We start from the raw sequence: 24,531 nt of genomic DNA, 5'->3' as shown, positions 1-24,531 counted from the left end.
ACATTCAGCTACAAGACCTAAAGCTCTTGTGGAAATGGAAATCAAACACAACAGACATTTATAAAGTTATTATACAGTGCCTGGCCTGTAGCTGATTAACTTGGTCACTTACCCAAGGACAAATAATTAAAGAAAAACTATTACATTAAACACAACTGTTACTTAACTGACTTGCTCCTTCCTTTTGGCTCAAAAAACTATGCACTTTAAATTTCCAAATAACTATCCTAGTTATTTCCCCGGCACTAAAATCAGAACCTCTTATCGCAGCAAGTAAAGAAAAGCTCACTAAAACATATGCTTAACTCAATTTTCATGATCCTTTCTAAAGGACCAATGAATCCACTTGAAATACTAAATTTAAATTCTTCCTTCTAACAACCACGAAGCTCTACAAACCCTTACTCCTCTTATCTCCAATCTCATCAGTATCACTTCATCAGGATTCTCCAGTTTCCATTCACATCTGTTGCACCAAGGGTACTTTCATATCATCACAATGGAAAAGTACTGTTTTTTCACCCTTCTCTCAGAACAGTTTCCTTCAAATTCTTCATGATTTTTACTTTATCATAGCTTAAGACTTCTTTTCTTGCACTTTTAGAGGACTTCATTCATTATCACAGCAGTTACTATTCCTTCTACCCTACAGAAAAAAAAAAAGAAACCATTCCAAGAACAGACTCTTCAAATAAAGTCATTTCTAGATCACAGCAATTTACAAAAGCAACAGTCCCATGATACACTTGCTAAAAGCTGAAATAATTTAATGGAAATGTAAAACAAAAACCACGTGAGACTAGAGAATCCTTATTCCAAAGTCTTAGCTAGTTCTGACATCCAATTGTTCCAGCATCATCTTCATTATTAAAGAGTACATCATGCAATGTATCAATTTTGCTGTTTAAATCAAATAAAACTTTTGACCTATCTTTGCTGCTTGGACATGTTTGTTTGCAGGTCTGCTGACAAGGTCGATCGGCAGACTGGTATTTTTATAAATGCTGGGAAGAGAAAGCACAAACACTGTTTTTTGAAGACTTGAGGTGTGTCTGTGAACATCTATTAATGAAGAGGTAATTTATTAATAAAGAGGTAGTCTTTCAAAAGAAAGCTACCAAGTCTAGTCTAGTCAAAAGTAGGCATTTATCACTCAACATGCCAGGATGGTCAGAAGTTTTACTCTTTCAGGATCTTCAATCTGGCAAAGTAGGCTTCTTAACAATAGCAAGCCATTTGAAAAAACCAAGCAACTAAGAGCAAGCAGCAATACTGCAGCACTGGGAAAACACCACCTGCAAGTGTACAGTTAGCTACTCAAGATTTGTATGTTGAATTTTTGGTATTATGTGACTTTCTTTGTATGCAGTTTAGGGCAGAAAAATCTGTAAAATTTTTCAACTGTCACTGTATGTCAATGTAGCCCTTGCCCCTTCCTTTACAGCTAATGTACAACTTCCAGACAAGAAACCACTTTTCTACAAACACATAAAACCTTATTGACCGTAGTCAGAATATACACTGTTCTCCCAAGCAAGAGTGTACATAAGAGAAAGGGAAAAAGAGAGAAAAGAACTCTCTTGCTAATGTTCTTTCAGCAAAGATTTATAATCCCTTAATGTTGCCAAACAAACCTACTACCTCCAGTCAAAGAGAGCCTAGTGATTGTATACTTGTTTTATTTGTTAATTTTCACTACACACAAGGCTTTAAGGCAGTAAAATTTTTCATAAGCTGAAACCCTCAGCAGTAGAGAAACCACAAGGAATGTAGAGATGTGATTACCTTCTTCCAAGTTCAAAACAGTACTTCAGAAACATCAGCATATAAAGTAGGTTCAACTGCTGAGGAATGAACATACCTCAGTTTGTCCACCAGCCAAGTCTCCAGACGACCTGTTGTCAGCCTGTTTTAAACAAAGGGTTGCTTTAATTAGTGAAATATTACTGACAGGGCAAATTCCAAAAATACTTCACTACAATTAGAAAACCTTTTCCCCCCCAATAAAACAATTTTTAAATAGCACTTAACCCCTATACAGCCACATGGGTAAGCTCTAAGTATATCCACTTCTCCTCTGTACATCAAAAAAATAGTTAAGTGAGCAATAAAAATGTTTACCAAAGCATCTGAAAAAGCTTACTGATATTATTACCAGAGGATTATGGCAACAATTCATTTCAAACCTGTATCAGATCCTGATAGGACTGAAGTTCCTTATGGGGGGCAAAGGGGAGGCCTGTGGCATGGCGGGGGGAAGCATAAAGGAAAGTAAAATGCCAGACAACTGTTCAAACCAGTTTTCAGTTCAGGTTAAGTTGAATTCACAGCCTATTACTATACTGACTGTAGTTGTCACATTCCCATAGTTGCAATTAGTTTTCCACCTTTTTGCTTTCCCGTTATTCTTTTACCACTTTGAGCAACTTAACAGGCCATGGTTCACCATGTGTCCCCAAGACTCTAACCTGTCCCTGCAAAGTCCCCCATACAGCCACAAGCATATTATGCTTATACATCATAGCAACTTGAACTGTGGAAGTCAAAATTTACCACTGATAGAACAGGTAGTAAGACATCAATACCAGTGCATATATTTTTAAACAAAGAAATACCATTTTGCAAACAAATAAAGGGTGGAGTTAAGTATTTTATTCTTAGAATAAGTGATAAAATCCTTTAAAGTTAAGCCAAACCAAACTCTGCAATTCAGTTACCTGAACTACTGTACTCTATACACTCAACTATGACAAATTAATCTTTTCCATGCAAAACATGCACATATACACAAGATATTAATTGTATTATACCTACACCACAACATACAGATGCCCTTTTTTTGTTCTTTCTGCTTGCATGTGCTGCGAGTACAGACACGCCTTCAGACTAAATGAAATGTCTTGTCATAATGACACTTTGCAGAATATTTATTATCTTTCTATTACTCTGCCTCTTGGAGGATGGCTGTGTTTAAGTCTCTCTCTGAAAGTGAATGTAGTCATATGAGTGTGCTCTGTGAAAAGGAGAAAAACCCTTATAGACTTCCTGGTTTATGTGAGGTATTCTCCAAACATCAGGTTCCCTGAACTGAGATTAAGATTTCATTCATGCAACTTGGTGCTCCAGTAAGCTCAGTCTCAGGAAAGCAAGGTCATCTAAGTGAAAATTTCTAAAAGAATCTGACTACCTGGAAGTTTTACACTTACAGATGTCCAACTCATGTCATCATTTCCAAGCATTACAGCCAACATGAGCTTGTACAGCTCATAATCTACTGAAGTGATTACTTAAATCGTGACCTATGCTAAGAGTTTCTCTTTACCGTTGACTGATCTAAATCTAGAGGCAAATACTTCCACATAGACAGTAACATACCATCATCCTCCAAGGACCTCCAAAGGTCCTCATATAATAAGTCCCTATATCTTATGCAATTCTCAAAAAAAAAAAAAAATTAGTTTTTGCAGGTATTGTACAGTTAATTTTCTTTAACTCACCTAACTTTCTTTAGTCATCAGCTTTTTTTCTTCAAGAGACATTTGTTAAGAAAGCAATTCTATTACTAGAAACCACTTCTGGCACCTGCAAAATGGCAGGATTTGCCAATTTTTTAATTTTTTTTTTAATACTTCCATACCACCCAAGATTTCTCAAACATAAAAAAACACCCCATGTTTTTCTTGGTTTACTCAAATTTAACCTCGAATACACAATCTCCTACTAGCAGAGGCCCAGCCACCAGCAGCTGACAAGAAGTCTCCAAGAGTTCAGGAGGATTCAATTGCCCCCAGTTTCTTTTAAAAAGGCCTCTGTGATGTGGGTGAGTCTTTATATTGTTTCCTTAGGACCCCAAAGCAGTCAGAATGAGCCAGCAACTACAAAAGCATCAAGGCAACTCATCTAATCAAACTGAGGACAGACTGCAATTATTCATCCTAAAACGTGGCCTTTGTGAAACATATTTCTGAACAAAATTCTGTGAGATTTTAAAATAACCAAAGAGAGATCTGCAACACAGGAAAAAATTCCACTAACTAAATACTAGAAGCTTATCCAGCACTGACTTTTATGTGCTTCTAGTTTCTATCTTAATCAAGAAATAAAATCTTCATTTGTGGCATGCTATACCCTCACAGAGATTAAAAGTTTCAAATGACATATATGCACACACAAATCTTTCCAAAGGTTTCCCACCCTAGTCCAGGGTGGGAAAAGAGGTAAGAGATTAATTATCTCTCTAACCTGATGAGTGCTATCTTACCTGCAGGATAAGCACTCAGGCAGAATTCTGAGAAAATACAGTGTGAAGAAAATCCTGATACTTTTGGAAAATCTTGACTTAAAAGAGCAACTTGAGAGGAGGCAGGGCAATACAAGTTCAACAGAAAACAATTTCAATAATCTTTAAGAAGTTTGGTTGAGAAACAGATATTTGATATCACCAAACGCCTGCTTACTTTCAGGTTACTTAAATATACATAATCATATACCTAAATATATGTAATCATTTCTATTCATGTTTAAGATGTCTGAAGTTGAAATAAACAAGAACTAATTATGTTCATAAGAGTGAACTATTGTGGATTGACAGTAAAGAAAATTTTCCTAAACTCACTGACTTTTCTACACAGTACCCACATCCTACAGAAAACCACAACATTATACACTGAGATGCATGGGAGGCTTTGAGTGATACTAAGCAGTTTTACTTCCCTCATCCTGCAGAATACATGATGTTGTTCTGAATGCAAACTCAGATGGATTAGTGCCAATTTCTTCAAATATCATAGATTAGGAGTTGTGCAGCCTTGCATCTCTTTTTTCTTCCTTCCCATCTGCTTTTTCTTGCATTCTCTCTATCTAGTCTGGAACTCCATCTCAGCAGACAGAGAAATGTCTTCCGGCAGGCAAGAATGAACAATCTCTCTCCAGTTACAATCATGTGTGGGCTATGAGCAATTTTGCAAACATAAAAGGAAGGAGGGAATTTGCTACCCATACATTAACAAGCTAAAACAAGCCAACCTGCAGATGGAAAGGATCAAAGCGTCTGTTTAAGTCACCTTAAAATTAATTCCCTCCAGGATGTTCACCATCTTCCCCCATTCACACTATGTTCCCCCAGTCCCTCTCAGAGCAAAAAGTCAAACGCTTTTAAACTAATATGATACTCCCCAGAATACACGCATCCTTCATTTCTCTTCGAAGAACTATGTTCCTACCTCTTCTCTCTCTATCTCCAGACATGTACAAGCAGATAGTTGACAGTTTTTATCCCTGTTGTCTATCAAACACAACATTATCCTTCACCAAAACGATTCAATGTAGGTTCAGGTTGGAAATGGCACCTGCATCACAAAAGAGGCATTTTTCATATGTCTGTCCTTTCCCAATGATAAAATAGCAAAAGCAATATATATCATCCGTAACACAGATTCTTTGAAGCAAATTTGCTTTATAAAAAGGAAAAAGTGAAAAAGTGAGAAGCTAAATATATTGGGAAAGGCAAATATATAGATTAAGAGAGGTAGTTCTTTTAGTATTTCCACAATTTTATTCACATTTGAGCTGCTACATTTTTCTCTTAGGCAAGCTGAAAACTATCATGATTTAGAGAAGGCCTGAAAAAAGATTCTTGTTCTGCTAAACTACGGACAAAAAAGCTACATCTTCCAAAAAAAGTCTAGTTGTTAACATGAATAACCCAGTTTCATTCCTACAGAAGCATCAAAATTTCCATTTTTCACAAAAAGTGTTAAAACAGGATATTAGCTGCTGTGGTTGGTTAGAGCTATAATAATATCAAATCAAATTCTCAACACATCAGGACACAGGTTGGATTAAGGAAGCAATGGCTCCTGTGAGTTTACAAGCAAACCTATCCTGCTATCACCCATGTTACATCCATCAGCTTCACTATACTGAAGAGTGTGTAATTCAGAAAATCACCGCATTTCTTCATTAACTAATTGATCCAGCTACACCTGAAATACTTCATTATATCAGCTATATCACACTGAAGTTGTACTCAATCTTCATCTGAGCACAACACTATTTCAGAAAGTGCAGGAGAACTTCAGTTCTGAATACAGCAAGTCAATTACTTGAACTAAAATTCCCAAATCTATTATCACATACAGCAGATTTCATGGCCATAGTAAACAGATAGAACTGGTGCCCAATTTGGTGTCATTAAGAAATAAATGGAGCAAGCTCACCACTCTTGAGAACTATCAAAACATAGTTCATGACTCATGGGAAAACCTTGATTTGCTCTGTATACATGCTTCATCTCTCACACCACTTCAAGTATAATGAATCATGCCTGCTTGAACACTCCAACTGTTGTGAAATGTTTTTCCTTCTCAGCTCTATGGGTCTTTGGAACACTACAACTAACTACAATAGCATCCACATGGGTAAACCAAAGCAAGTGAACTGAACTACCCAAAAACATTAATACAGCCAATGCTCCCTCTACATACACTGTAAGAGAAGCATCTTTCTCCCACAGCAGCAACACCCAAAGCCCTCCTCTAAGCACCGGATGCACAATTCCACCTAGTTAAGCAACATCAGACATCACCATACAAATGACACCTGAGAAACTGAAGTTGCTTTGCAAGAGGTAGAACAATTATTGTATCCCAAAAGACAGAAAATGCATTCAAGAAGGCTAAGTGTCAAACTCCTTCCCTGCATATCATTCTCTCTCCCTGCATATCAGTATCAAGCTATATTACTGATATTATATCAGTATGAGTCAGATACAGTGAGCACATGTGACAGTAAAGTCTGCTTTGCTTGAATTTCAGTCCTGTGCTCCACACATTAGTCACCACATTCTTTAAAAACAAAATAAAACTCAATCAAAAAATGTATTAAAAGGAAGGAAAGCCTTTATTCACATTTTGTTCCAGCTCAGCCTAACCATGTTTTCTGTATTAAGCAAAATAACTATGTTTTCACAAAATCTCATACCTGCAGGGAAAGCAGTTTCACTGAAAGGCACACAGATAAGGCACTAACCAGTGCAACTGGGTGTTGATATAATGTGTTAATTCATTAAAGTAGAGGCCTTCCTCTTCACAAATAAGCACCAGCCATTAGAAAACAATTCTCAAAGATGCTTCCGACTATTCATCAGTTCCTTCAAGCCACATGTGATCTTGCACCACATGATCACAGACCATTTTGATACTATTATCTTAAACTAGACTATGAATCAAGGTATTAGTCCTGGTTTCCCCCAGAGGTACTGTTCTGTACTTCCTGATTTGAGATATCACAGCTGAACACAGCCACTCTTTCCCAATTAGCCTCCAGATCTTCTTTCTTAGGAAGTGTTATACCATCTCCTGCAGGCCATAATGAAAGCTGGAGTGCCTTATCATTAAGTAGTCTCTAGTTTTCAGGAAAGGTCAGCTTGTTGACAAAATTTATGAGCCTACCTGTACAAAAAAAAGGGCTATTATCTTTTCAGAACACAATGAGCATCTGCATTTCAAAATAAAACTGTGAATAATACCATGTATACAAACAGGAGACAGTCAAAGTGTTTCAGTTACATAGAAATAAAAAGTTAAAACTGCATTTTTTAAAATTAGTTTTCTTCAAAGTAACTTTGCACAGCAGAGAAAGCAGATATTTAACAAAAGAATACTCCCAGCTTAAGCCAAAAGATTTTGACATGCTACTCTTGCCCCTCCTGTGGAATAGAGTTTTAGCTGCCTTCTGGAATAACTCTTCTAGAGATTAATTTCGTAGACAAAACTACAAATTCCTTGATGCACTTCATCAACTCTAATAATAAAACCATTGTGCTTCAGCAAAGCAACTCCTTGGAGTAAAGTACAGTGCTTACCAAGGTGGGGAAGGGGGGAGAAAATATCACAAATTAAGCACATTCCACGAAGCAGAACAGAAATACAAGCAAAATATTAGACTGAAAATGTAAAATTTTTAAGCTTCAAAAGGCAAGAAGTCTACAGAAGAAAATTAAGTGTCATGCCAGAATTAAACTCATTTCTTTTCCTGCCCCATCATTAAGCATCTTGAAACACCTCAGTAATTGAATATAGACAGATAAATCTTAACAGCACATTCAAGCTTACACATTTAAGTATGCTTCTGGACAGAAGGCAGGCAAAGGAGTGGCAGGACAGCACCAAAATATTTCATGTAACCACAGTATATAAGACAGAAGGAAATAAGACAAGTAAAAGAATATTGGCATCCATAAAATACAGCAGAACGTGAAAAGCTCTCCAAATAACATAGAACTGGAATTAATTTCAGCAAGGCCAGTGCTGAATATCTGCTGAAAGGGAAACCTGCAAGGTTACAAAAAGCACAAAAGATGCATAAAACTCCTTTGAAAACGACTACAGAATTATTGTCAGTTATTTCTTTTCACAGTCACAACCTATAAAAAAGGTGTATAAGACTTGTCCATATTTACTTGCTATATTTCACTTATGGATTGAGGATGCACTTCTAAAATGTGCATGTTTCTGATATTTGAAAAACACAATTTTTCTTTCAACAAGCTGCAATCAAAGTGTAAGAGCAGCTAAGATAGAATAGCAGGGGTTTTTAGACACTTATAACCTTACGGCTCAAAAAAATCCAGTATTTGGGCTAGACAGGGGAAAGCAGAGCAGAATTTTAAGAAATGGGCTAATAATCTCAGTGGTTCAACTGAAATCTACTAATCTAAACATTTATTACTTAAAATCCAATCTACTACTAAAAACATACGTCCTCCTCCAGAGTTTGATCTTAAACACCCTAACTTACTGAAAATGCCACTAGAAATGCCAGGTTTCCCAGAACCTGTAGGTAATAGGTCATAAATTGTACTTGATTTTTCATCGTCTAAATCAAATCCATCTCAGCAGAAAACAAAAATTATCCTAAAAGCTAAGTGTGGCTGATAGCTTCAAGAGTAAATGAATGACTGCAAAAAAAAAAGACAGCACTCCTCAGAAAAGACTTTAATTATTAAATATTTTGTGATCATAAATAAGTGTTTTCAGAGGTTTTTCAAACTCAAATTAAATTGACTACATGCTAAAATCAACATAATTAATTTAACCATAGACCTAGGCTCTCTCTTATTGACCACTGCAACAGACTACATGTTTATGACCTAAGATCAGGTAACAACTCCTTCACCAAAACCAAAGGGAATGGTTTGTTACCAAAATCCAGGCACCTAAAGTTTCTTTCTGTACATATTATAAATAAAAACCTGGCAAATTACTCATAACCTGGCAGATGTACAACATCAACAATTTGTTAAAAATTACATTTCAATTGCAAACACTACAGAAAGGCTCAGATCCACTGGGTAAACAAAACCTAACATGTATATTCAGGAAATCAGGTGTTCTCAGAAGTACAAATACACAATGCCCACAAGGATATTCTTTGGTCTCACAGCTACTACTTCCAGGACACTGACCGCTAGGAAAATATCCTGTAACAAGTCACTATCATCCAAAGCTAGACAAAACAAAACCTTGCTTGCACACAAGCTGTATTTCAAAACAAAAGCTTGGATGCACACAAGCTGTGTTTCCATTACTAACACATTTACAACTAGGGGAAAAGTCATACAAGGCTGTGGAACACAGATTATGTCTCCCTTTTCACTAGCTCCATGAAAGGCAGAAAACAAGGATGCCCACCATGTGGTACAGAACCCAACACTGCTAAAGGTAGGGGTTATGAACCACCCCACCTCTGGAAAAAAAACTCTCAGGAGAGTAACTCATTAGCTTGCGCTTGGTATCAGCCAGGAATGCTTGTGCTACACCTGGCCAGAGCACATCTCAGTCTCTCCTGGTATAGCAATTACACTTCATACTAAAGCACTGAAGCAGTAAGGGGAGAGTCTGCATGCACAGCATATAAAGGGGTAAAATCATAGGACCTCTTAGCCAGTACACTCTCCTCTGATGTGGAAGGCTCAGCTTTAAGCTCCTTCTCTCCTTTGCTTCCAGATTGCCAATGAGCACCCCAAACACAGTGCTACGGTATCTGCCTCTTCCTGTCTCTGTGAATACTGGATTATTTACCACAATTCAAACACCAATTTTTCCCCCTTCCCAATGGGTTGCCCTCAATTCCACCCACCCTACTAACTACCAACTTACCCACCTGATCGCAACAAGCCATATCCACTGGCCACCACAACCCAGCTGCTGCCCTGAAATAGGAAAATTTAAACTACCTCTTTCAGAGGACTTAGCTACCGACACTACAGCTGCAGAGGACTGGAGAAAAAGTATATAGCCACTTCTGCCCTTGCAAGAAGCAACAGCAGCAATCTGACACTGACCAGCAGGCCGAAAGGAGATGCAGAACACAGCACACAGCTGTCTGGAACCTCCTTATCACCTACACAGAAAAGATGGCAAGCCCAATGGAAGTGTCCCTGGGTCACTTTCAACCGCACCAACCTGCTGAATCATTAAAATGGAAATACAGAAACCTGACAGCAAAGAAAAAAAAAAAAAAGCCTCAAAACACATTGAGATTAATAAGGATGATTTAAGACACAGAAGTCCCCTATTTTGGCAATCATGAAGCCTTGCAAAAACCTGAAGGTTTTGTCTAAGATATTTTCATACTGAAAGACAGAAGGTGCAACTTGCTTTATTTTTTTTATTGGCAGAAAGAAACACTGATAGAGAAAATATTTCAGCAGAGGCCCTGGTATCCAACAAGACAATATTACAGAAATATAAATAGCCCTCGTCAAATTACACACTAGTAGCTTCTTTTTACCTTATCTTCTCAAAAGAATTTTAGTAGTACTAGCTGCAGAAAAAGCAAAAGTACATGAACACCTATGGAAGAAGGAAGCCAACCCATTTTACTTCAACTAAAAAGACAGTTATAAATACACATTCTGACAAGTGAGAATAGAGTCTAAGAAATGGTATGCAAGGGACAAGAAGGCAGAATGGTACATAGAAAATTTTATATATGGTCTAATTCATATGCTTCCTTGTATTAAAAAAAGATCAAACTCATATCACAGGATTCCATAGTTTCCCCAACTAAAATTATCTCCTTCAAGAAAAACAATAATACAGCGTTTTAATTGAAAGGAAAATCATATGTCTGCTAGTTAAAGTCTAAATCACTCTCACTTTTTCACTCTGCAAGCATACAGCTTTGAACAGAGAGGAAAAAAGATGACCTCTAGTCCACTTTTTTTATTTTATTTATGTGGTTAAGGCTTAAAGGAGATCACCACTTTTGGTTTTTTTAGTAAATTAATGTAAGACTGAAAGCTTAAATTGAACTGAACTCTAGACGTTTTCCCTGAATACATAAAACCTAATAGAGTGCTCTCTAAACATTACCATTCTTTTTCTCATCCCCCGAAATAGCAAATACATTCCTAAATGGATTAACATCCTTTTTCTGCCACCCCCAAAGCTAAGACAGTGTCTATGTAGCTTAAGGAACTACAAAGAGGTAACGGCATCTTCCCTTCCTCTGTCTCAGGTTGCTTAGTTTCCTCAGATGGCTTTCAGTGGAGGTACACTGAAAGCAGGCTGCATCAACACATCTGTCCATTAGATTACTGCAGATCAATCTGCCACTTTATGCCTGAAGCAATGCATTCTCTCAATTCTGTTATCACACAGGTCTGTACCCACAGGGTAATTAGATAATAGCACAGTGGGATTGGGGGGGGAGAAAAAGAAAGAAGTGAACACCTAGTCCCTGAGAAGCAGGGTGGTGTTAATTTCCTATCACTGGAAACACAACAGATCTTGCAGGCTATGAAAATTCTGCCTTAATATATCAAGCACAGAACACTACACCCTTTTCTGGAGCTTAACAAGTCCTGAGTATGCAAGTCCAGTTATATTCTTAAGCTGTGCAAAAAAATAGCAACTTTAGAAGCAGAGCTACATGGTGAAATACATCAATATAGAAGACTACCGAATCAAGAGGGGAAAAAGGGTGAGGGGGCACTTTCATGCATCACCATTATCACTACAGAGTCCCTTACACTGCCATAAAGAAAAACTTTAGTCTTTCATTTACCAGAAGTAGCTTATTATGTTTATTCTGCCAGCCCAAGCACTGCACTGCACTGCACTAAAGGATGTGGCCAGCAGGACCAGGGAAGTGATTCTGCCCCTGTACTCAGCGCTGGTGAGGCCTCACCTGGAGTACTGCGTCCAGTTCTGGGCCCCTCAGTTCAGGAAGGATATTGAGGTGCTGGAGCAGGTGCAGAGAAGGGCAAAAAGGCTGGGGAAGGGACTTGAACACAAGTCCTATGAGGAGAGGCTGAGGGAGCTGGGGTTGTTTAGCCTTGAGAAGAGAAGGCTCAGGGGAGACCTCATCGCTCTCTACAACTACCTGAGAGGAGTTTGTAGGCAGGTGGGGGTTGGTCTCTTCTCCCAGGCAATCAGCAGTAGGACAAGAGGGCATGGCCTTAAGCTTCGCCAGGGGAGGTTTAGGTTAGACATTAGAAACAAATTCTTTACAGAGAGGGTAATCAGCCATTGGAATGGCCTGCCCAGGGAAGTGGTGGATTCTCTGTCCCTGGAGGTTTTTAAGATGAGGCTGGACGTGGCACTTAGTGCCATGGTCTAGCAACTGTGGTGGTAGTGGATCACGAGTTGGACTTGATGATCTCAGAGGTCCTTTCCAACCCGTCTGATTCTATGATTCTATGATTAATTTTAAAAGCCAAAATTAATGCAATGAAGTACACTCCTGTCAGTGCTAAAGGGTGCTACAAGGAGCAAGGTAGCAGACTGTTCTATCCCCAGTTGCATAATATCATATTGCAGGCTATTTTTCTGAAATGTAACTTTTATTCATCAAATGGCAGTCCTCACTTTGGGGACACTGGCCTGCCAAAACTTTAATAGCTTTGACTTTTCCTGGATGCTTGCTTTCCCACCCCTCACTAAAATAATTTGCTGCTAAACACCACAAATACTTACATACAAATCCCTGTTGTGCAAGAAAAAATTAAGCAGGGACCAAACTGACTTTAAGAGAAGCTATACAGTCACCTGGCTTGTTTCTTGCCTTCCAGCCACAAAGGTACTAAGGCTGGAAGAAACACCAAAAAAAACACAACAAAAAATCCAAAAGCCAGCCCAACCAAAACAAACAAAAAACCCCACAACAAAACAAACCCAAAACAAATAAACAAACAAAAAAGGCTGAACCATTATGTCATTCCCGGCCCCCCACTCCTATCTTCCTTCATAGCTGAAGAATCTTCGTCAAGAGGGATTTTCCAAGAGAAAGTTCTTCAGCAATAGCTCAGGTGTGTAGTTAATACATAAAGACCCTCATAAGGATAGGGTAACTTCTGATTACTTTCAGTGCCACATGTGAGCCCTCTGTACTGAGGCGCAGGAACTAAAGTTAACTTGACCTGCGAAGGTTCTTCTTTTCTAGACTTCACTTCCTTGGTGCTGGTCAGTCTTAGCCTGTTGATCCACTCCACCGCTAAAAATGTCTGACATTTCTGCATCGAAAACAAAAGGAACTGCTCTACAGTATCATTTCACTCAAGCAAAACATTTTAATTCTTAAATCATCAACATGAGGTAAACAAATACCTTTACTTAATATCACTTCCACTGTGATCTTCTCAACTTCGTTCAATGAGAATTAGGACTCAAGACTACCCATGCAACACTTTAAGCTGCACTTAAAGGGCAAAACTGTGGCAAAAAAATAAAGTTGTAAATTTTTGACAAGTTTTGTGAAGCTGATGGATAAGGCACATTCAGCACTTGTTACTATGGTAGGAATTGTACAATCAGGAGACTATTCCAGCATGCAAATGAATTAATATCTGATTCTTCAACTGGCAGCCAGAAAAACACCACTAGAAAATCTCACTAGGAATAAAACTGAACTCTAAGCCCTAAAATTAAATGCTTAACCAGTCAATAAGTTTTTATATCTTTAGTTACTTTTAAATTAATTTCCTTGCATTGGTTTTCCTTCACTACAGCTGTTTTGCAATTTTAGCCCTGCTTGCTGTTTTGGTTACCATCTCTATTTTTGTTAAAGAGCATATTTAGGAGACACATGGGTAACGATACTAATAAGGTTTTACCCAAATAAGACCCACACATCTCTCAAAAATACCACCTCATTCTCTGTCATTTTGGTCACTTACAGAGAAGGAAACTCAGACACAAAAGAGATGAAGAAACTCTCAATCAGCTTTGTCTAATGAAAAATAAATTGCTGTATTTTTCCAATATTCTGCACTATTATATCACTATCTCAGTGATATCTTCCAATCTTCTGCTAGCCATAGAGCTTATCATCAAAGAGACAGATGAGCCAGAGGGATGGACTCCCATGCCATCTGCAAGCAGCAGAGAAAGAGAGAAAGAAAAAGATCCCTGTTGTGGGTTCTGTGTTCAAGATATAAATATTTTCTGAATGACCAGCAAACAAGGAGCAGGCCAAAGAAGGTAATGCCAATGGTAATGATATCCCAAAATATCACAGTTGTTCAGTAAAACAACCTGCAGAAAAGTACTTTGGATTAAATCAGAGATTGCAAAAAATACTGATTAAACCACTTGTTGCCACTGTCTTCTCTAAATAATCACATACACATCTATGCTGAAATGGAATGTTTTAATTTAACTCATGGAAAACTCCTGACAATGCAGCACTGATTCATGAGCACCTGTACTTCCAACAAATTGACTAAGTAAGCTTTCCAATAAACATTATTTATTAGAAATAATCAATTTAATTACCACAAACAAAAAGCCAGTTTTGGCTATATAGGATTAAAAATCCACTACTTCAAATACTTCAGAGGTTCTATCTCACAGCTTCAAAGTCATCAAGAACCTCATTACTTTCAGGAAAAATCCTGCTTGGCCTTCTATACAATAAACTTGACTAACTAACTGCAGCAGTTTCTTCTAAAGATCAGCCAGCTTAAGACGTTTGTAATCAGTCATGAAGTTGAGCAGTATACAGAAGTTTCCTATCAAATATGACCTTAAAAAGACCCAGTCTCATTCATACAGCTAGCGCCCTTATAGCTCTCACCACTGTTTCATTTCATACCTAGTAAAATGTAAACACTGCTATTACAAATGTAATGCCACCAGGCACTCCTCAACACATAAAAAAATTCTGTTTAACATGTACACAGCATTCCAAAATTAAAAAAAAAAAATCAAATTCCACAAAATGCTGTAATTATCACCTAATCCTAGGCTTGGAAATGTGACCCTTGGTTAACGGTGCAACTCCTTACCACTCAGGAGACCACCTCAACGTGGAAGATCATAGCTCTAGAGCCTGAGCTATCCAGCCTGCGCTCCTGGCCAGCACCAATGCAGGTTTATGACCTGTACAGTTGTCAAAAGACACACAAAAGATCCTGAACCTCGATCCTCAGTAAATATTATTTATTAAGTAAAGGCACCAGGAAGCAACCAGAGATTTTGACCTTTCTTCATGCAGCTGGCAGTTTTAGCCAGCGATGGCAAAACACTGCCAATAACATAACACTGCCAATAGTTCAGCAGTTTGGCACTGGGAGAGATCTGGGTGGGTACCAAAGACAACTCCATTTATCACACACACGAACAGATGCGCTGCAGTAGTCCGGGCAGCCTCGGCAGCGGCTGTCCGTGTACGGCGACCCGAGGAGCCGGGCGTGAGGGCGGCTTCCCGCTGCCGGACGTACTTAAGTCCCACACCGGGGATTTCCCTGCCTGACAAGCCCACGGGTTTAAGTAACTTTCCAGGCGCGTGCCTGGCCACTAAGTTGCCCAGCATGGAGAGACCCAGCTTGACTACAAAGATACGAGAGCGCCTTCCGGGCCCCTCGGCCGGAGCCTGCCTGCGGACGGCATGGCCCTCAAGCCCGGCGCCATCCTGCCCTGCGGCGGCGCTCCGCCACCTTTACCTTCCCGATAACGCGAATTCGTGAACGCTGTCCCAGCGGACGGCGCTCCCGATCCCTCTTGGATATATGCCCCAGCCCCCGGCCAGCCCCACCGCTTGCAACTAACTACCCCTCTCCCACCCTAACGCGCCCCCCGTGGGCGAGAGTGCAGGCCTCCCGCTCCCGGTGTAGGCTGCCCCCGGAACCGCCGTCTCTCCTCAGTCCCAAACGCGGCGGCACTGCGGCCGCCAAGGGGCCTCCCTGCCCTCCCCGCCGCCAGACCTCCTCCGCCCCCCTAGGAACAAAGCCTCGCGCCGCTGCACCGGCCGGGCGCGCTCTCACTCGCATGGCTCCCGACGGCCGACAAAGTTTACCTCGCTTTCCTGGCTCCGCAACAGGGCACGGCGGCTCGGTCGGTGAGGGGATGCAGAAATCCCCTTCCCTTAGCGCGGACACACTTGTTTTTATTTCGTGCGCTTCCTCCCGCCGGGAAAAGCGTCCAGCGCCTCGTTCAAGGCTGGGGAGGAGGCGGGGAAGAGGCGCGTACCACCAGTCCCGCCTTGGGGCGGGGGCGCGCGGAGCAGCCGTGCCGTGCTGTGCCCTTCTGCCCTCGCCCTGCGGCGACAACAACACCGGCCCCGTCCTCGGGCTTCCTACCTGGCGCCCTCTCCCCGCGGCAGCCTGACTGCCCCGCTCGGAAGATTGGTCCGCTTGGGAGCGGGCCGGAGGGCATCGGGCGAGGAGAGCGCCGCCACCCCTAGGGCCCTGCATAGCTGGGCTTTCCTAGCCGTGCCCCCGCGGCTTTGAGCTTAACTGCAAGGCTGGGAGTTGCAGTCTCTGGGCCACGAACACGTACCTCTCTCCAGGACGGCTTGCCATGGCTGCCGGCAGAAGAGTGAGCCCTACAGCCATGGGCAGCCACGTGCTAAGAGGCCACAGTAACGAGGCCGAAGTTGGCTGGGTGCCGAGAGGTCTGCACCTGCCTAAGTTTCTCAGCACGGCACCAGAGGTGCCAGGATGACACCCAGAAGCACTGCTTAGACGCTGCCTAAGGCTGTATATTCCCTGTATTCATGCAAGTACAGTTCTTTACTGCACTGACATTTATGTTATTTACACAGCAAGAATAACCTCTCCCTTCAGGTAAGCTCAAGAAAGGGCAGCTTCAGACCTGGAGTTCTGCAGGATCCACAAGCTGGGCACTGTCCTCTGTACCTGCTGGTTCACAGCTGCTGACTCTTGAAAAAGGGGATAACTTACATGGCATAACACAAAGAACAGGACAGGGAGGAAACAGAGGTACTACTGCCCTTTTACTTCACATTTCAGAAAGCAGAAGTTTCACCCTAGTTGCAAGAAATGACAGTTCATGTCCATCCTTTGATGTAGAATATCATCTCCTTAGGTACCCTGAAACTTAGCTGAAACAGGTATAACCTGAGGCCCATTCCTTGATTAGAATATATATATACATTTATATATATATATATATATATATATATAAAATCAAATATTTCCTGAAGCAAAGAGGAACTTCATTTATAGGATTGAGATGGCTAACACAGACCACACTATTAGCTGGTAGCTGAGTCATAACTTGAGAGGTGAATGCATATCACCAGCAACAATGGAAAGGATTTGAACATGCCTGTTATGACATCATATTGATGTGACCTCTTTGTAGCTTGATCCAGGAACAAGCTGACAGAAGTGATAAGCAAGAATAGATACCTTACTCTATTACTCCTAGAGACTAGATTTACAGCCAAGCCCATTCTAGCACTAGGCATTTCCCCCAGACGTATTTAGGCAATACAGTGGCTAATATGTGCAATTCTGTTACACTGAGGATGAAGGACCACCAATAGAGATCCCAGAGCCAGGTTTCAAAGTTCAAAGTCTGTTCTTCGCAATGCTTCATATTATAGGAATAGGCAGACAGCTGACCATATGGAAGGCAATGACACCCGAACAAATATATGTCACTGGGAGAGCAATATAATGAACATCATGCAAACAAAAGACACACTAGTTCCCAGATATGCTTAGGGTCTCACTTAGAGAAGACTATATTATATTGCTAGAAAAGCTCTAGCACATTTAGAAGCAGACATAATCAAAATCCTTTATTCATCATCACATTTTAAATCTCTTCTTTTTCTTTGTGCCAAGGAGAGAAAGAGAACGTGTTACAAATCTTTTAGACATGTGCATCTCACTGTTTTCTGAGATACAGTTTTTCTTAGACTTCCTGCTGGATCAATGCCATCTGCATAACCCCACTGTTACGGCTCATATTTAAATAATACCTTATGTGTCCCTAAATTAAGCCAAGAGGCTCTTGGAATGGGACCAAGCTCTTAATCAGCAGTGTACCGATAATCAGCACCTTCAAAGCCTCACAACATTTGATGTTTCTCTTAAAGCCCCATCACACAAATCACCTGAAAAATTCACCAACAAAACAAAAACAGAATTACAGTCACCTTCTACCTTTCAAGCAAAAGTTTCAAAACTTGACCTCCAAGGAAAAAAGACAGAAATTATTATATTTTTAAAAATTTAAACTATCATGTGATTTAGCACTCAGACACATGATTTTGAAATGCAATACTTCATATATATGCAGATATCAGCTTACAGATGCACATATTTTTACATGACACTAGCCAAAGGAAAAAAAGTATTTATTTTTGCATAACACCTTGCACAACACAAAAATGTGAAGGCTCAATGTCAGGAAGTTCAGTATGTAGGGTTAATGCCACAGTGTTAGCTTAGCATGTTCTTTACATTTTATATTACATCTATAATAAATGATAGCTTCTTATATGTCTATATCTGTAATTATCATCTTTATACCCTGAATTCCTACCCTCCTCACTTCTCCTAGGAATGAGGAAGAATAGGAAAGGTGAGAGAAAATCTGTCTGTGTTTTAAAGAAGGTTCAGTGTATTCGAATCTGCCTAGAGGTGTAGTCAATGACCAAATTAAGCATTCATCTCAGACACAAACTTGCTTCATCAAGGAATTTGCTATGTGAAGGGAGTTGCTACATTAACCTGCTAATCAAAATAGTCTTGCCTTCTAATTTAATAACACCACAAACACTTTTAAACATTCCAAATAATGGAGTAAGAAGAGTTATATTAATGACTCATATCTTTTACACACTGAGGGTCACTGATTTTGCAATGTGCTTTATTCTTACTGTTTTCTATAGAAGCAATGAAATTTGAATCATGTATCAGGTAAACAAAGTTTTTTAATCAGAATGAAGGGGAATTGCTTTGTCAATCATCACTGTATTGAAACTAACCATCCACACTTACCAGCAACCAAAAATTTGGAGAGCAAGCTATGCAGAGATCACAACACAGAAAAATGGTTTCAGTCCTATTGCTATTTTGCTCAAATAACAAAAACACAAACCAAAACAGTATTCTTTCATGTGCATAAAGTATATACAGTGATGACATATCCTATAAACACTCATAAGGCATAGAGATATACATCACATTTGTGTAGAGAGTACTTGACACATACCAAGTTTCCTTTGAGCAAGTCTCCTGAAACTTGGTACACTCTCTCAAACTAGGCCACAATATAAATTTGTAATCTGACTTCAGCGTCAGAGATCACAAAATATTAGCTTTAAGTAGCTCCAAAGAAACTATGTAACATAAACAGTAGCATAAGAATTTACAATGTTTCATAAATGTCTCCCCAGCAGTTCTGTATTCTAGGATGAACAACCACCACATTTTTATTTGCAACAAGAAAAAAGCAGAGTTTTCTAGTAACTGGTTTTATTGCTTCCTTTCATTTTCAACAAAACAAATCCTTATAGCTGCAGTGCTGTACAAGTAATAATCATCTCATTCATGTACTGTTAACAGAACTGATGATTTTTAAGTTCCTTTCCAACCCAAACTATTTTATGATTCTATGCCCCTCCATATGTCAACTTTGGGCACCAAGTCACAATTTCATACATATTCAAGTTACCACACCAACTGACCATATTTAACCCCATGTTCTATGTTCTAGGAATGAACCCACATTACCTATTTTCCATCACTGACTTACTAGTACAGACGATACATGGTATCTGTGGTGGTCAAAAAGCTCATGTTAAATCTGCTAACTGATCAAACACACCAGTGGTTGTCTTACAAGTGTGGCAATGAAACATAAATCTACATTAACCTTCTGAAACATTCTATTTGTACAAAATCACATGATAAATACAAAATCTCTCTAAACTATTAATAACTTCAGTCCATACCTATAGTGTGCTGCAGAAAAATCTAACATTAATCTTATTGTCTTTTGGTACTCTGATTCTTTATGAAAAACGGACAAGAACCTTGCACAGTATTTACAACATTTTCTCCTTGTATTGATTTGCTTATTATGTTCCTAATAAATGATTACATTTTTGCAGGTTATCAGCTTGCAAGGACATGTCTACATTGCCCACTACAAGATAGTACAGGCATGCTGAAAATAACCATTAAAAGGCAGGACTACGTAGTTTTAACGTTGGCTCATTTATATTATGATATAATGAGCGCTGTGTGTGTAATTATTCGCGTAATCCAATACTTGATGCCCTGTGATATAACAAAAAATGCCTGATACTTTACATTATCCACTATTCTTCAGTTTCCTAGAATTGTTCCTCTTTTTTATTTTTTTCCCCTTGAAAAAATAAAAAAGCAGTAAGAAGAAACTAGTGAGAAACATTGCAATTGGTAAGTTTAAAAGTAAAATTGTGAAGGCTGTAGAAAAGCCTCTAATGTACTGTATAATTGCTGCTTTGTGTAACATATACTAGTATGACTATAGTCCAGAAAAAACTCCAAGTCCAGAAGGTGCTTTCAACACAAGTCTGGTGGTAGTGAGTGAGGGAAATCACGTGCTACTTGATACAGAGAAAACTGATAGGAAAGAGAACTAAATGAAAAGTAAAACAGTTGCTGCTTCTTACTCTTCTCAGAACTCAATCACTTCCTCTCATAGGGCTCAGACAGAAGTTCCACACACAGGGATCAATTGCACAATTCTTCAACTCTTGGGTGGGCAATGAATCAAATGCCACGTGTCATACTTAGTGTAACATAACTGAAAATTCAGTGCAGAGGATACAAAAGTTGCTGCAATTGGCTACACAGAGTTCAAGAAAACAGAGAACCAAGAGCTGGATGTTGCAAAATGCCTTCTCAAATCTCAGTGCATTGCTCCATATGTACTCTAAGCATTGGTGACTGCCTTTTTTTTTTTTTTTGGTGGCATGGGAGCTTTAAAATAATTTATTTCTCTTCCTCCACCTCCCTTCTTCATATAGTGAAACAGGGCCCAGCTCAGAATAATGTGTAGAGGACTTTTTATTTTTCAGCTAACAGCTCTGAGACAGAATCTGCTGTAGACATTGTGTGTCTATGTATTAATGTTAGTAACTGTGTACACTAGCTAGTGGAGATGGTAGGATTTCCTTAAACTGAAGAGAAAGCAAGCTTTCGTCAAGCCTACGCATAGCCTCCTACCTCCCAGTTATGGTCTAGTACTGTCAGCTATCAATCATCATAAAGTCATCTCCAGTTTCATGAATTTTCCTCAACTTTAATTATAATGTCAGCTGTATAAAAAACATTACAGAGTTGAATGACATGTGAGTTGAGACATGTCTGCCTCCAGGCACCAAATCCTGTTTCAAACTCCTGTATCCTTTCCCCTCCACTCCAATGTTTATATATGAAAATAATCCTTTTCTCCCCAGTTTGAATCATACGGGGAGACACCAATTTTATGTGAACTTATGTTGTCCCATGATTTCAGGAGAGTTGCAGTAAGATAACTGTAGCCACATGAATCAGGAAAATACCTCCAGTTAGCTATAATAAGATAGAACAGAGGAACAGTATTACGAGTGAACAAGGGACACAAATAACTCTGTTGTATCTTCCCAGAATTTACATTTGTCCTAGTTAGAACAGCTGGGACCGATTCATCATTGGATGGGTGTAGCCCAAAACTGTGTATTCTATAGCCCTCCATGCCATTTCACAGAAACTGTTGTCAGTAGAGGCCTGCGAGGTGCCCCCCCCCCCCCCCCCCATGCTCCTGTCCTCATGCCCTTTTGTGGAAATTCCCTGACTGAGCACCCTCACACCCTTTTATGGAATTCCCCACTCTGAGGGAAGGACTGAACATCCTTTTATGGAATTCCCCACTCTGGGGGAGGGGCTAAGCATTGCTGCCTGAGCTGGAGAATATATAAACCTGGAGTTTCAGAACCTTGCCACTCTCTCCACTCGTGGGACCCAGAGGAGGACTGCAGCTCACCACCACCCTCAGCTGGACTACAATCACCACTTTTAGCTGGACTGCAGCAGCTCTCCCACCAGCAGGTTTTTCCCCTCTCCCTTTGCTTTGGACTCAGGGGGGGCCCAGGGAGCACTGTTTTGTTTGTGCCCTGGGGTGCCAGGTTGTACATTTGGGTTTTGTGGGTTGATACCAATTGCTTGTCTGTGTAGTTGTGCTTATTGTATTATTTTATTAAATTGTTATTCTGACTTACAATCTCTCTTTTGAGTTGAGTTCATTTCCCCTGCTGGTTAACTTTTAAACCAGCACAACATTCAACTCTGCAAGACAAACCAAAATTATAAGAGTTGAATGAGAAGGAAGAAAAGCTTTAGCATAGCAGCAGTTATAAAACACAGGGGAATCAGGGAATCACATCAGCTACTTGTTCAATAACCAAATCTCAGCATAGTACCCAGTCAAGAAAAATATAGGATAGAAAACAATAAAATTTCTCACTAAAATCTGTTCTAGTGATATGGAATGTTTTAAGAATTTCACTGCATCTTCGGTGTTCATATTTTCTCACTGTACTAAATAAAGACAATAAAAAAAATCTTACAATTCAGCATTCTTCATAGAAGTTTCTGAAAAGTTGCTTTCTGCCTACCCATTAGATTATGCTACTCTTACACAAGTAGAGACAAAGATGTTATTTACAGTAAGTGACAAGAAGCACTGTCATGAGCTATTCTCTATGTCCATTCAGGCACCTGTGAAAGCCCTTAACTTCTCGTGTAGAGCTTACGGACCCCTAATTGGTGCTGTCCCACACTTTTGGCCCACTTATGCTGACACATCTTCCTAGCACAGACTTACGTTGCACTTACATCCTGGCCTACAGGATCTCTTTGGCCACTACAGCCATCTCACCTGTTCTAACAATATGAGCCACACACAGAGAATTACTCTTCTGCCAGGAGGCATCCATCTCCACTGAGGCTTTGTCAGCAGTGCTCCATCAGTTTAGAAAAAGGGATTTTCCCTAAAAGGACTCCCAGCTGATATGGCGGTGCCATTCCAACCTTACAACTTTATAAAGTAGAGCAAGACAAAATTCTGAGATGAAGACCCTCTTCATCCATAATAATCTTCATTTTAATTCCCTTTCTTTGCCATTTGTTTTGTAAGGCTGGAGAGTTCACATTTTCAAGCCTTTATCCAGAACCAGGAACATTACTCATAACAAAGAAAACTGAGATTAATGTATTATTTACTTATCTTCAGAACCTGGACTTTATAAATACACCAAATTATTGCAAGACTCACAATAAAATGAACAGTACAGGCAAGCAAATCCACGTTCTCAAAGCCACAGGTAGTAGATGTTGCCTAGAACTACAGAAAGTTGCTATGGGCAAGGTATATCTACTTATTTACCTATGTCAGCAGAATAGCTGATGTATGTCAAATTTACAGACTGACAAATCTTCCTGATCTTGCATTATTCCAAAAGCAGCAACTCTGAAATGAGCTAGGTACAGTGCTTTTCTCTCTTCAGTATGGAGAACAGAACTAAGCCTACAATAAGGAATGTTACCTCACATTCTTTTTTTTTTTTTTTTTTTTTTTTTGCAATAAGGGAATTTCTCTTTTAAGCTTTGTCATATTTTGGATCATTCCTATGCCTCCTGCAATAGCAGACAAAGGTACTGTGGTAGCCTAACTACATGACTCAGATTTTTGTAATTGCTTTTTCCTTTCTCTTCCAACACTCACTGCAGCAATGCTTAATGCATTTAGTGGAGGAGAGAGGGTCTAGAAAAAGAAACTTGGTGGGCTTCTAAGGTTCTATTTTAAACAGCCCCCATAAAAAGGTATAACAAAATCTCAAATAACTTGAAACACATCAAAAGCTGTATTTTAAGATCTCAGTGTTGTTCAGAGTCACAGAATATTCTGAGTTGGAAGTGGCCCACTAGGATCCTCTAGTCCAACTCTTAAGTGAATGGCCTGTACAGGGATCAAACCTGCAACCCTGGCATTATTAGCACTAAGCTCTAACCAACGTCATGTTTATAGCTTCACAGAACATCTGAAGCCAAGTTATCAGGCCAAGTTATGATGCATTCTAGAAGTAATTTACAATATAAGTAGCAAATGTGTCTTTAAGATATGTTAGCACATTAACAAACTTCAAGAGAACTCTTCCATCACATTCAGCTAACTTACCTGAGTGAACATAACTAAGAAAGCATAATTCTTTGGCTCATCAAGAGAGAGCCTCTGTCAG

The 24,531-nt window shown here is 39.6% G+C and overlaps 1 protein-coding gene across 7 annotated transcripts in view; it reads right to left on the bottom strand.

The window, feature by feature from the left end:
* Positions 1 to 24,531, bottom strand: part of TNS3 (tensin 3) — a 206,917-nt gene that overhangs the window by 162,000 nt on the left and 20,386 nt on the right. For 3 of the 7 annotated variants that reach the window (XM_027662849.1, XM_027662851.1, XM_027662862.1), the window contains exon 2: positions 1,862 to 1,906. The exons of 1 other annotated variant lie outside the window; for it this stretch is intronic. In XM_027662849.1, the coding sequence (XP_027518650.1) occupies positions 1,862 to 1,906 (45 nt within the window). Of the gene's footprint in view, positions 1 to 1,861; positions 1,907 to 4,713; positions 4,867 to 16,302; positions 16,364 to 16,784; positions 16,817 to 24,531 lie in introns of those variants that run through there. 3 more of the 7 variants (XM_027662864.1, XM_027662863.1, XM_027662850.1) reach the window with 3 other exon arrangements.

The sequence above is a fragment of the Corapipo altera genome, unplaced genomic scaffold (genome assembly GCF_003945725.1).
Source record: "Corapipo altera isolate COAL_440 unplaced genomic scaffold, ASM394572v1 359, whole genome shotgun sequence".
Taxonomy (NCBI): Eukaryota; Metazoa; Chordata; class Aves; order Passeriformes; family Pipridae; genus Corapipo; species Corapipo altera.
Note: the sequence above shows the minus strand (reverse complement) of the source record. Positions and strands in the feature narration are given on the sequence as shown.